This window comes from Triplophysa rosa, linkage group LG10, assembly GCF_024868665.1.
Source record: "Triplophysa rosa linkage group LG10, Trosa_1v2, whole genome shotgun sequence".
Classification (NCBI taxonomy): Eukaryota; Metazoa; Chordata; class Actinopteri; order Cypriniformes; family Nemacheilidae; genus Triplophysa; species Triplophysa rosa.
The window spans coordinates 9,667,788-9,682,695 of NC_079899.1; the positions used below are offsets into that span (position 1 = coordinate 9,667,788).

Below are 14,908 nucleotides of genomic sequence, written 5' to 3' on the forward strand. Positions count from 1 at the left end.
CAACACACTGCCTTCGGCTCAGTCTCAGTACCTGCCCTTATAAAACCAAATTGAATGTATTCTGCATCGTATTTTCTCGCACAGGACTTTTCTTTTCAGAAAACGATCCATTTTATAGTAACATAATTTATGTCGCAACACCAATCACGTCACAACGTCAGATTGACGTTCAATCTGATGTTGTGACGTGATCGGTGTTGCGACATTCAAGTATAAATTGATTTTTAGATAATGCATCTTGACTTGACTTTCATTTCAAATTCATAAGACTAATTAAATCATTAGAAAATAACCAAATGTGTCAATTTAAAAATAAATACAAATTAATTTGCCTGTAGTCTACACTGCCTAAATGGCCCACCAGACGGCGCTCCGAGGCCCACCAAAGGGCCATGGCCCACCGGTTGAGAATCACTGGTCTATAATCATGTATTTGCTAATTCTAAAAACCCAGTCCTGTTACTTTTATCTCTATTAAATGCATTCGTTTTCCATCTTAAAAATAAAATAGTTACATGAGATTGACCAATACACATTTTGAATAGTCTAGTTAGTTACAGGAATTTGTTATTATGTAAAATGACTCGAGCATGGCGCTAGCAATGCCAATGTTGTGGGTTCGATCCCAGGGATTGTAAATACTATACAAATGTATACTATAATGCAATGTAAGTCGCTTTGGATAAAAGCATCTGCCAGATGCGTAAATGTACTGTACATGTAAATGTGTATCGTTTAATTTGCTGTAACATCACAACAGTTCTGTGTGGACAGACAAATTGCATGTTGCTGGAAACTTTGTCCGATCTCACCTGTTTAGGAGACCGCATTTGACCGCCATAACAATTTAAGTGCATGTCTGTGTGGAAGGAAGATGGGGCATCTCAATAAGAGAGGTGCTCACAAGAGCAGACAAAATGATCACAGTCGTTTACACCGTCCACACATAAACATGCACGCTACACACCACTCGCTGACAAATAAACCCTGTGCTGAGAGTGGAGAGGAAGTGAGAGCTTAACCCAGCAGTCACTGTGGGCAGAGCCGTGTGCAGGTGGTGGAGATCTTACTCAGATGAAGTGACTACAGGGGACAGGTGGAACGAGCCACAGGGAATTTGCACAAAATCAAAGCTGGAAATATCACCGCGCACCTCGCCACATGTCACGCGTTGGACCTTTTCCATATTCGCACGTAGGCAGAAGTCAGGCTCCATCCAAACAAAAGCTCAAGTGTGGCGGTCTAAATAGAGCGACCTCAATAATTCCACGTCCTCTCGATTTGTTTATTTCCTTCCTGTTTCTCCTACAGCCAGGCCTAGGGCACAATACATGAAAGACATCGCAACAGACAGAAAGGGAGCGCTGCCCAAGGACTCGTTTTTTTCCTTGTTTGTCATTTGGCGACAGTCGCTCTCATTTCAAGCACATATGTATATAAACAAGGAGGCACGAATAGCGGCGCGGTGCGAGGAGCCAGGTTGTGTGTTATCTTCGCGGCAGGCGGAGAAATTAGCCTTAGGCTGATTTGAGAACAAAGCGTGGAGGCCGGAGAGCAGCGCAGAGCATCAAAGCCCCAAACAGCAATACAGGCTAATTGAACATCTGGCCATTGCTGGCTGTGTACAGTGCAGAGCCTGATCTAATATTCCAGGGGGTGGGGAAGAACGTGAAGAAGCTAACAAAAAGGGAATGAACTTCACCTCGTGGACGCACGGAGAATGAATAGTATGCAGCGGTTGTTACGCACACGTCATCAGTTTGACCTTCTCAACACTTTCTGAAGCATAAATAAATTCATGCAAAAGATGAGCGAGTTGAAATCACAAGTGGTCACGTTGCAACACATGTTGGAACAGAAAGTTTCAATCTGTTCTCTGTAATAATGGATCTGATTTAGTCAATACTACAAAATTACAAGTTTTCCTCTTGATTTTTTTCCGCTCCTGTACACACTGGTTGGACTTCTGGCTGCCCAAGCTAGTTATCATCTGGTCTCAGCTTGTCTAGATGAATAAACACACATCAAAATAACAAAAACTTGATGTACTAATTGATGTACCTATTGATGGCACATCTCTAACTTGAGAATCTGGGAACATTGTTAAGATATCTTGTGTAACTGTGGAGGAGACAGATTAGTGTTGTTTTGTTCTCAGGGGGAAAATCTGAGTAGCAGAAAGATTCTTCTTTGCAAAAGAAGTGCGAGCACAGGAACAAGATTTTTAACAATATCTATTTTGAAGATTCCCCTGAATATTCGACTACCTCATCATTGTCATTTGTCATTCTAGCACAACAGATGTCAGATAGACATCTTCTTTTTTAATCCGAAGGCACACACACACACACACACACACTTTCACAAGGTGTTTGGGATGGCAAGGGAGTAAGCATTCTCAGACAGTGTTTGTGTACCAGACTCCTCTCTCAGACGGTGATGTCACTCTTTTGGGGAGCAGATAAGAAGGACTGATTAGTGAATTGAGTTTATGTTTGCATCTAATCTAGAACATTCCCACCCTGAGCTAATCGCACCTCCTCTCCAAAAGTTCAAAAGCCCTTTTTCTTCTCTTTTACTTTTCTCTGTAACTAACCACATAGAGTAGTTGGGATATTTTTTGTATTTCGTAGTATACCAATAAAGTGCATTGTTAAAGGTATATTTTATTCAAAAAATGAAAATTATGTCATGCATGTTTGGAACAGCATAGAAAGGATAGCAAAAAAGTGTCACTAAAATCTGTAACTTTTGCCGCTCTATCGCCATCTAATGATAAAATTGCATATTTATGCAACTAGAACTAGGACTAGTACTATAATGTAATATAATGTAAAGTCTGTATGACGTCATTTCTCTTTTACCCACGCAAAGATAAATTAGCCTGATCTCACAACAATTCGTAACTATTTTTTGAGATGGTTAATTCGTATGAATTTGTACGATCTCATTTGTATGTTGTAGTAAGATTTGCTTTCGTGCCAGTGATGGTTAGGTTTAGGGGTGGAGTTTTACAGGTAGTTTTGGTTTTTGCTACCAATCGTACATTTTTGTGTGATTTGCCTTGTAAGAATTACTACCTCATAAAATAGTTACGAATTACTGTGAGATCAGGCTAATTTATCTTTACGTGGGTAAAAGAGAAATGACGTCATACAGACTTTACATGCAAAATTTAACTAGGTAGCTTAAATTACATTCTAGTACTAGTTCAATAACAGATTAATGTATATATTTTTAAAAAATTACGTATTGCAGCTTTAATATCAAGAGCTACATGAAATTACACAAAAATGAAAAAAAAAAAAATAGAACTATGCCCAAGATGCAATAGAAATTAAATGGATTTAATGGTTATGATGGGAATTGTAGTGGATTTAATGGAAATGACGGTGTCTGGTGGTATGTGATGGATATTTTTGGAGTGTTTTCTGGCAGATTAATCTTGTTGGAATAATGCCCCAAACACACTACAATAAGGAATTTTGCAATGGTTTTAATGGAAAAAACTAATTGTTCATTGTGGTATTTTAACGGAACCATTAGAATTTCTGTGATGGTTTCTTTTGGATTTCTATTGTTTTTTATCAGGGAAACGGTGAGTGAGGTATTCCTTTAAGGATTGTTTGATTGGTATGTGTTGTGCTATTTTACACTTTCAATTAAAATAAAGCTGTTTGTCATCGAGTTTGTTTACTCATTAAAATAGCAACTTTGTTTCACGTGTTGCATTAATTGTTGACAGCAAAAGTCCAGTTTGTTTCGTAAAATCAGAATGTGTTCATCAACAAGTTATTTGACTGCAGTTTAATGGGAGCGCACAGTAGATTTGCTTTGTCATTTGCGGTACTTTTAGTTCCCTGATTGGCTTTGTGCGTCTTCACACATGAACTGCTGCACCTGCCAGTCCCCATTCATACAGCCCCACTGCTAAAACCCATCATTAAACTAATGTTTACCCAGAGAGGGGTTGTCATGGAGAAGGACATGATTGGCGGTTTGTGCAAGCTGTTCAACTTAGGGATTGAAGCCAGTGTAATAGAGGTTATAAGAGTTTCGTGTTCGAGGAGAAGGTGTTTAGTGAAGCTTGGAGAAGAATGATTGTGCTTGATGCTTAAGCAGTTAGCATTAGGATTAGCTCTGTAAATAGTAGCTCGTTGTTTGTTTCTTTTATGACGTTTGGAAATCGAGGAACAATGGTTTCTCTCAAAGACACGGATAGACTAGGATACGTCACTCTAAAGTGCTTAAACAGCTGATCGTTTTCCGAGAGATTATATGCTTTAAAACTACATTTTCACTTGCCTCAGCCAATTAAGTGACATAACGTTGAGTTAAGTGTATAAGCATAACACTGTGGCCCAGCGAGAAGCATGTCCTTTTCGCCTGTCTGTGTTTCTCTTTAAGAAGAAAGCGGTGTCGGAAGAGGAAAATGATATTAAGGTATGGCTAGAATAGGAGTCACCAAGGGGCGATCCATATAACGTTTACACCGCAAGGTTTTGGGATGATTGACAGGGCCCCGTAGGCACTATGCCCACTCTTTTATACTCGGCTGTTATTTATGTCTGCTCCGCCACAGTGGCCGATATCTTTCTAAGATAAAGAATGGAGAAACATGCAGACAAAGATTGTTTTTCTTTTTCTTTTTTTGTTTCTCGACAACTTGATTTGCAGGTGTTTTGCCGTGGTAGTGATTTGCATGTCCAGAGCAGCGCCGGGTTTTGGCAATGCAAGGAGCAACTGTGGAGTGGCGCGTTATCACATTATTTAGTCTGTCTCACAGCAGCTGCAGCCAAAACAAGCTCGCCTGCAGCATGAGTCGCCTGTAGCGCTGTAGGACAGGAAGAGAAAGATTTAGCTGTTAGATTGAGTCCTTCCAGAGGGGCTTTCTCCACCACTGGAAGAAAAAAATCACCTCAAGCATTTGAGAGGATGAGAATCGTAATTTTCTCAGCCTTCAAATTCTATTTCTTCGTCCTGCTTGAGAGTGTTTTCTTTCATTTCTTGAGTGAAACGATATCCTTGTGTCGTACCAGACTGTAGATGGTACTGTAGATAGGATGCCTGGGTGTTTCTTGAACTACGGGCACTTTTGGCGTTCAGGGCTTGATTTTTTCCAATCTATGTTTAGATTATGATAGATTTGATAGATTGCCGTTTTATTTTTACAAAATATTTTTTAAGTCAAGAAAGTGTTGGAAAAATGTATTAAATTTGTCTATGCATGTGACCTTTGAAAAGTAGCAAAAAGGTTCCAGAAAAAAGGTTAAAAACAGTGGTATTTCGAACAAAAAACACCTTCTAATGTTAGTCAACTTCTTGACTAACAGTAAAAGTAGCCTTCTGGATAAAATATAAAAATCTACAACAAAATATGGAATATGGCCCCTTTAAAGACATGGCAAGACTCACCAACACAATCTCACTGGAATTCGTAAGTACAAGGTGGCTAATTCGCATGAATTCGTACAATCTTAATTTTCTTTCGCACCAGTGACGTAAGGTTTAGAGGTGGGGTTAGGGGAGGGACTTCAGGATTACTTTTTTCTAATAATCGCACAAATTTCAACGTACAAATGAATACGAATTAGCCACCTCGCAAGATACAGTACTTAAGCATTCCCGTGACATCAGGTTGGGCTCACTGTGTGGCACTCGACTTAAAGGGTTACTCCGCTGAAAAATAAAAATTCTGTCATGAATTACTCACCCTCAGGGGTCGTCCATTAGGGCGAAAGTGCGAAACGATTTTTCTGTTACATTCAACCACAGTAATATGCTTGCTCTCACCATTCTGCCTGTAAAAGTACAGCCCAATCAGCGTTAACTCGCATTCCGTAGAGTACCGCCCCTTTTTAGGGAGATTTCACTATCGCCGAGATTCGCCCCAAGTCCTCCCATTGACTTCCATACAAAGAGCTGTTCAAACTTCAGGCCCTGCAATGCATTCTCTATGGCTTCCGAAGGGCTAGCCCTAACGTGCTTGCGTCATCATACGCAACCTTAACTTGTGCAGCGATTGGACGATTCTCGACCCCCAGTACTGCGAGAGATTATGAAGACAGACCTACTAGATTTCAGGTATTTTGTGAATATAAAACAAAATTTTCTTTCCAGGCGATTTACTGTACGTATTCACAGCAGCAGTAAAGTAATGGAGGAAACTGTGCACTTTCTGTATACTGGACGCGTCACATGAACGACGCAATGTGGTAATGCATGGAACCATTATAATCATACTAATACATTGATGATGTCCACATTGAATGCCGCGTTTTGTGTAAGGAAACGTTTTATTATTTTCCCTGTTTACTATGTCAGAGTGCACTCATGAAAAATACTGCGGTGTAACTGAGTGTTAACTAAATTAAACTGTAATGTATTTCGTAAATAGGCATTACAAGTGAACTAAATATATTAAAGAATTTCCAGCCCAAAACTCCTTTTAACACCCATTTATTACAAGTCCATAGATAATGGTCAAACCACAGACTTAATAGGGTTATTTGGTAGTGGTAGTTATGGTATGGTATGGTAGTTAACACCATAAGAAAGGTCTCACTTCCAAACGCGTCATGTACAAATGTTCCTGGATTGTTATCTTTATGTACACAATAATAATCTTTTACATTGTAAAACATTTATTTTTTTATATTTGGCATGTTTGTGTGCTCCTGCCCTTCCCTCTGTGTAATAAATTGAAAGTGAAAGCGTGTTGTGGACCCACCCAGAGGCGCATTTTCTACTAACGCGCTCTTTAAATAACAAAAAATATATATTGCGCCGTTGACTTTAGACGTTAGACCAGGTTTGAGTTGGTCTATGGCGCAGTCTATTTTCAGTTCCTCAAAATAGCAATGCACCAACAATGATACGATAGGGCCCATAAAGTTAAAAATAAATTGACACTTTTTGCCTTGTGCTTTACTGTAGATATCCTCTGTGTAAAGGAGCATAGTCTCAGCATGTATGTTCTCTGATTTTGTCTGTTTTCAGTCTCAATTTTTGTCATCGCTGTTCGACCATATATATCTGTGAAGGCTGGGCGGGTATATAGATTACATAGTTGACTTCTGCCACTTACCTCATCTCGCCAAGACACTACTAGTGTAGTCATGCACTCGAACAATTCAGGTGGGGCCAGTTAACAGATGTTGGCCTTGAGGCCTCAGAGGGGAGTGGACCAGTTGCATCAGTCGGGAGGCAGAGAAAACTAGGCTTTGGCGTCTCTGGGTAGTGTTTCCATGGTTACCAACCTCTTCCATTAATTTATCCCGAGGTGTGGTGCCTCAGGAAGAAAGAAAATCTCCTGTGTGATTTTGTGTTAGATAATGCTTGTAAGCAATGCCGTATGTTATTACAATCATTAGCTTATGGCCCAGACACAATCTGCAGGTGTCCTTAGAGGATCTTTTGTGCTGATTTAAGAGGAACATTCACATCATAAAGTTAAACATGGTAAAAGGTGTTAAATGGGGCTATTAGTACTGCACTTTTATTTGTAGTTAAAAGCATTAATAAGACTATTTATGCATTTACATTTATGCATTTAGTAGATGTTTTTATCCAGAGAGATTGCGGTGCAATTGAAGTACACATTTTTATCAGTCCCTGGGAAAAATAAGCAGCTTTGTAGATTTATGTGAATACTGAATGTTCCAATTCAGTGGAAATCTGCATAGTTTTCAAGCCAACGATTATGTGTAATGATTTAAAGTCCCCACGAAACCAAATCCGAAGTTTCTTGGCTTTTAGTATGCATATGTGTAGCTCTCCTCATATTATTTCCTCCTGAAGATGAATCCCTCCTTTGGCTTCCTTACTTTTATAAGTCACGTTGGATAGAAACGTTTGCAAAATGCCTTAAAGGGATACTTCACCCAAAAACGAAAATTCTGTCATCATTTACTCACCTTCGAGTTGTTCCAAATCTGTGTAAATGCCTTTGTTGTGATGAACACAGAGAAAGATATTTGGAAGAATGCTTATAACCAGACAGATTTTGCCACCCATTGACTACCATGGTAGTCAAAAGTGCCCCAGAACGGTTTGCTGTTCTACATTCTTCAAAATGTCTTCTTTTGTGTTACAAAGTAATTTTTCCTACTATGGGAGTCAAATGGGGCAAGATCTGTTTGGTTATAAGCATTCTTCCAACAAAGAAATGTATACAGATTTGAAACAACTCGAAGGTGAGTAAATGATGACAGAATTTTCAGAACTTTAAGGGCCGTTCATATTATAACGATAACAACAACTATAAAAATAAAGGTTCTTCTTTTAGGAGAATAGCTGGGTTCACATCACAACTATAATGATAAAGATACTGAGAACAATATTGTTGGGATCACTTTCAGAACTATATTTTCCAGCTAGTGAACGATAAAACATACTGTTAAATAGTCTATGGCGGATCTCTAATGTTTGCCTATTGATGATAGCGACGCGGGATTTATGTCTGAATTAAAGACGGTGGGAAAGCGGTGCGTTTATGCCTGTATATTATATATGTAATGCTTATATAAGTCTGAGAAAGCTGGTAAAATATATGCTTTACCTCCCTACACAAGCGCACCTTCAGCCTTCAGAGAGAGCATCCAACCTTTGCTGTCATATTTTGGAGAAAAGACGTATGGGAATGAAAACGAAACCATTCGTAATAGTTATCATTATAATGGGAACGGCCCTTTAAGGATATAAACTTGTGGGCTCCAAAACATGAACAAAATTCACAAGAAGACATTAGCATTCTAAACTTTCTACCAATATGGATCAATATCATTCTGCACTTCAGCTCCTCATCAGATACCAGGCTGTAAGATAAACTAAACACCAGCCAGTCAATATGTCCCGCCCAACTTGTTCCAGTGGAAATTATGTCAACGCATCAAACAAAGATGCACACTTCAGTGGGTCATTAAATACACCAGATGTAAGTCAGACATGTAATAGACTCATACTGCGCTAAAACTAGAATCTTCCCCTAGAATCTAGACAGATTAAAGAGCTTGTCTACAGCAAAACACTAGAATCAAGGCTGGGCAGGTTTAGTTGCTTTTCATAGTTCCTTTCACCAAACCCTTAACAGAGAAGAGAAAAATACTGACACACCTTTGGCACTTGATGGCCGACACCGGTGTCAAACACTCTGACTTTCTGTAGTGACTGTGTGAAGTCTATTTCAAAGGTGTTTCTCAAGGATTTTGTGCTGAATTTAATTAACCCTGCCAAAGTCAGTTGCCAAAATTGTTAGATTGCCATTGGACTCCTGCCTTTGAGCTCAGTGGGTTGTCATTTACGACACTCGGTCTGAGCCCCTTGGTTATGTCATTCTCAGTATCATCGAGACTCAACTGTGTTTCTGCAGATTTTGGAGGAACAAATGCAGGTTGTCTCCAAGTGGTTATGAACTCACCGAGTCTCAAATCATGTGGATGCTTTTGTTTATGCGTAAAATCTGTGTACGAATGTTCGTACGTAGATGTTTTAGCCACACTCAAAAATCACAAGCCTTTGGTCTATCAATATAGAAATATTGGCCATGCATTTGCTTTTATAGAATAATCCGAATTTATGCTCAGTTTTGAGTGAAAACCTTTCCTGCATTGACTCACATTGAAATGCTGCATTTCTTGTACTAGTAACTGGTGCATACAGGTTGAGCTAACAGTTTACAACTTTTGCCTTGAGAAAGAGCAAAACTGATCGACGCAAAATCTTAGAACAACCCTTAACAAAAAGTTAACCCAGACTTAGATTCAGGACTTCCTTCCTTGACAGAGTCATTAGAGGATTACGGCTCTGAAAGGACATTCCGAATATTAAACAGAGCGCATTCAAGTTCGTTCTCCCCACATGAAGCCCAATCCCTAATGCCGGAGGATTTCGGAATAAGTGCAAGTCAAAGACTTTCCCATAAAACTATGAAGGAATTCGCTACAGTTGGATAATCCGTTGTGATGAGTAAAGTCGCCGAATCCAGGCAGCCAGTGGCTTGAGAAAGGAGCCACCAGCTCAAGTCTCACAAACTTTGCTTATTTGTCCTATATTATCCTGCTTGTCCTGCTGTGGTGAGAGAGGGATAAAACTTAGAGCAGACACCAGCTTTCCATGTGCCTGAGCCAGCTGTTTACACACCAGCACGTATGGCTTGCCCTTCAAAAACAGACTCTTCTTTTTACCGTATCTTTGCTGTTTTTTCTGGTGAGGTCATAACAACCAGGAAAACATGTGGGGGCGAGCACGCTATCTGCTCTCCTACAAATCTCTTGCTGCATCCAGGCAGCCTGGGTCAGGCGTTATCTTAAAAACCTATGAGATTCAACAGAAGGGTTTTTAAAGCAGCAGGTTTACATAAACTCTGAGAGTCAATGAGACAGAATGGAGAAAATGCATTGCCGCTACACCCACATGGTGTCTGTGCCCGATTCACCTCTGAAAGGCTCTCAATGCTGAATCAACATGATGTGGACACTTGTGACATTTTTTAAAAATGAGGCCCATGGGGTGGGCGCAGTGCAATAAACATCTGGGAAGGTCAAGATGCTGACGTAACTACTGTATCACACACATCTCCACTAAATATTCGCCTCTGCCACATCACGTCACCAGGCTCTATGCATCACAGTGCATGCGGTCCTGTGGGCTCGAGGACAGGACTCTTTGAAAACACTGCCATTAATCATTAACATGTGATTTAGATGTGTGTTTATGGCAATTGGGAATAAAAAGCTGCTATGATCCAGACTGCACTTTAACGTGGCATCTCCAAAGTATAGTTTCAAAGGATCGTATGGGAGGAGCAGGGTTATATACCACCGCAATCACAACGTACAAGGTGCATGTTAATAGCTGCTTACTTCACTCATTCTCCCACCTCAACCTCGGCCTTATTTCCCTAATTAGGTCCAGAGAGGCAATTCAAGCACGGAGTCTCAAGTATGAGCCAAACCTGTTTACCTTTAATGCTCGCATAGATTATAAGTCTGTAAAGCTGTGAACATTTTGATTGTTTACTTTCTTACGTTAATGTTTATAAATAAGTTAATTAGGTAGAGAATATATAGAATAGGTTAGGGAATGGGTAGGTTAAGGGTAAAGAATAGAAATGCAGTTGAGTTGGGATTGGGAAATGTTGGGTTGGAAATGGGAGATGAATTAGGTTGTAGTGTAAAAAACAGTAATATTTCAGCAGCTTGTGCACCAGAATAAAATGTACAATTTATGTAAAATAAAATAACATGTTTTTACGACATGTAAATTTGCAGTCTATTTCTGTATTTTGACATTTTTTTTACAAAAATACATGAAAATTATTAAAGGTCCAATGTGTGATTTTTTGGAGGATCTATTAACAGAAATGCAATAAAATACACTTAAATTACATAACCTATACAGAACCTTACATAATGAAGCGTTATGTTTTTATTACCTTAGAATGAGCTATTTCTATCTACATACACCGCGCGTCCCTTTGCATGGAATTGGCCGTGTTGTTTCTACAGTAGCCCTAAACGGACAAACTGCTCAAAAGAGCATGTTTCATAAATATGTTATCTCCTTTGGCAAAGAAGCGAAAACGTGACGGCATCTTAGCCCTGTGTCAGCCACCCTAGTGATTCAAAAGAGAGGGGTGGAGTGACCCGTTGGTTGCCATTGGCAACCTCACCCCTAGATGCCACTAAATTTCATATGCTGGACCTTTAAGTAGTAAAATTCTATAAAATACAATGTGGGAATTTTTTACAATGTGGGAATTAACAGGATGGGGTAGGAAATGTGAATAAAATTGGGTCAGAAAGGATAGAGCAGAGAATAGCTAAGGAATTTGGTTGGGAATAAATGATATATTGGTAGAGAATGGGTATGCTGTTGGGTAGAATTGGTTGGGAATGTGTTGGAAAATACAGTCTACTGTTGCTGCAGACACTTTGTAATAAGAGTATTCCCTTAAAAACCAATTACTCGTCAGCTAAATTTTAAAATAATTTACTTACAAGTCATTCAATGTCCGTTAAGTTTGCGATACCCAATTAAACCCTTTTATCCACTGTTTCGCTGATAACAGCTCTGGGTCCTTCTGCTCATCCTTCACAAATATCATTAACAACCCCCGTTAATACAAGACACTTGACATATTAAGCTCACAGATAGCCATCTGTTAAAAAACATCTGTACAGCTCCATCTGTATATCAGCGCTGCTGTTTTGTACAGCTTGTTATCAGACGTTAGATTTGTCTTCGGCTTCATATTAGCAGGGGGTTAACGTTAGTACTGTTATTGCTTTTTAGTAAGTTTTCTCTCTTCTTTTATGCATTGAGTTTAAGGCAGTTCTCTCCAATTAGCTGCCACTTTCTACAGCAGCATCAGCCACCCAAAGGAGAACGACAGAACCAGGCAGACAAAAACAGCTTTGATTTTAAAACTGAGCAAATCCACACAGTCGTCTGTGAAGACGGTCTAGTGTGACAACTTCAGTGTTGCCACACCAGATTAGCGGGTAATTCATTGAGCCTCGACTAATTGAGAAAATGATTCACCGAAATCAAAAACCCTGTGCAGCAGTGGCCGATCTTACAGCAGTTAAGCATGTAGGGATCAATTCCCATGTGCCTCTGGGTGAGTTTTGTGGACTCCAGGTTACTATTAATTCCTCTCTTATTGGATTGTTTGAAATACTGTCACTCTTTCATTTCAAAGAATTGCACGGATCTTTCCAAGGTCTCATGCTGTATTTGTCACAGGCTGAAGGTTGTGCGTTACGACTGCAGTCCGTCAGCCGTGTTCTGAACAGACGTGCTTTCAAGGATGTTTGCGGCATCATTCAACATAACTACAAGGAGACTGACTAGTGTTTGCTAATTATATCGTATTGACGTTATTGACCTATTATTTGCACACATTTTCAGGATAGTTGTCAGAACTCCAGTTCAGTTTTTTCGATATTGGTGAATTTTTTACATATTTTTTCAGTATTATTGTATTATTACAGTAGTTGTATCTTTTGCACTGTTTATAGTTCACTGCGGGGTATGTTGTCACACTGTATTTGGCGGTCACAGTGGAATCATACAAAATCATAGAACAACCTGTTATACTTTTCAGCTTGTCAGAACAACACAATTCATCCTTTTGGTTATAATCTGTCTTTAGTACTGTATATAGTCAACCATATCTGAATGTAGAGTATTTCTGTGTAATTCAATTTTGTTTGCTTGTTTACCCGACAGCTATATGCATAAAATGATAATGAGTTGTAGTGTGGGGAATAGAATTCACAATAAAATACTTATTAAAGAGGGATACTTTTAAAACCAGCACACAAAACCACTTCTAGCTGTTCCACTTCTGTAATTGGATTTTTACTCAAAACCTTGTAGTTACTGAGAAAAAACCCTTGTGACACCTTCCTTTTGTAACAAGTAGTCTTGGTCTTTCCTCTGTAAGAATATTGTTTTAATTTTTAAATAATTGTTTATTTTATTTTATTTTAGTATTTTACCTCAACTAAAAGTTCATTTCAAATGATTAACTAAAGTCATCAGAAAGTTATAAGTTATAAAGACCTTTATTCGTTTTACTTTTTGAGCAAAAAAAAGCATACTGTTGCCATTTACACAACTACTGGCATCTTAACGCACAAACTGATTGGGGAATTTCATACATAGGGGTTGCCATGGTGACCAGTAAGCGTCAATTCTACGGCACTCTGGAACTCGGCAGCTAAAAGCTTTCCCGGACACAAATGCACCATGTTTAGGTCCCTGCGTACCCCATAACTATCTATTCTTCTCAGTCCTGTCGTCAAGACCCTTTTTGTTTTGTTTGTGCTGTCAATCATAAATGTGACAAGCTCTATTGCACTGTGTATGGATGACTGTGTTTTGCAGAGACAAAGGCGGCCTGCACTTTTAATGGAGTGGAGTACCACGATGGCGACATGTTCAGGATGGACTCCTGTCGCTTTTGCCGATGTCAGGGTGGAGTATCCGTGTGCTTCACGGCGCAGTGTGGCGTCCTGCATTGCGAACGCTACTACGTACCCGAAGGAGAATGCTGTGCCGTCTGTGAAGGTTAGACAGTTTCAACTGTTTGTGCATGCAAAATTCATATACTGTATTTAGGCTAAATTAAAGTAGCCATTATGTGTGCGCTTCAGCCATGCGTAATCTACGAATGAAATAATAACAACGCCATGCTCAATGCTCTTAGGCCAAACAAATTACAGAGCAGAAACTTAACATATTCACATTCTCTAACTCTTTGACTTTGGCTCAATTCTATTTTTTACCCCTTCGCCTACCCCTTCCTCTTGCCCCTTGAAACAAAATGGCAAGGGGAAGGGTTACAAATTTTCCGCTAAGAAATGGGACACCACTACTACACTGTTATATGTCATCATATGTCGTTGCTAGTTCCTAACGTTGTACGTCAGAGGACATGCGCCGATTCACCGGGTATATGACATAAAAATATATTTTCTAATATCGTGCAATCAGTGCTGTCCGCTAGCAATCGTTAAAAGAACATCGCCGTAAATACAAACACAAGATCGAATGTAACATCATAAAATGAAAAATTGTCATAAAAATCCTTATTAATGGCAAAAATTACTTACATTTATGGGTCTGCTTGCTCGAGTGAGCAGCCATGTTGGAAATTTCTCTTAGCCCTTCGTTTGAATTGAGGTCCCGAAAAATCTTCGTTTGAAGGGCTATCTGGCCCTTCCCCTTACCCCTACCCCTCCAACCAAATGAAAATTGAGACACTCCTACCCCGTCACGTGAACGCGCCAAATGGAGGGGTAGGGGAAAGTGTAGGGGTAAGGGGTAGAATTGGGATTGGGCCAACTGTACACACCTTTATACAAAATTCATTGAACAATCTTTAGCATATGTCTCAAGC

The 14,908-nt window shown here is 39.5% G+C and overlaps 1 protein-coding gene across 2 annotated transcripts in view; it reads left to right on the top strand.

Moving 5' to 3' along the window:
- The window catches only part of crim1 (cysteine rich transmembrane BMP regulator 1 (chordin-like)), a 132,155-nt gene that overhangs the window by 79,085 nt on the left and 38,162 nt on the right, over positions 1 to 14,908 (top strand). For both annotated transcript variants that reach the window (XM_057343247.1, XM_057343246.1), the window contains exon 6: positions 13,894 to 14,076. In XM_057343247.1, coding sequence (XP_057199230.1) covers positions 13,894 to 14,076 — 183 coding nt within the window. The remainder of the gene's footprint in view (positions 1 to 13,893; positions 14,077 to 14,908) is intronic.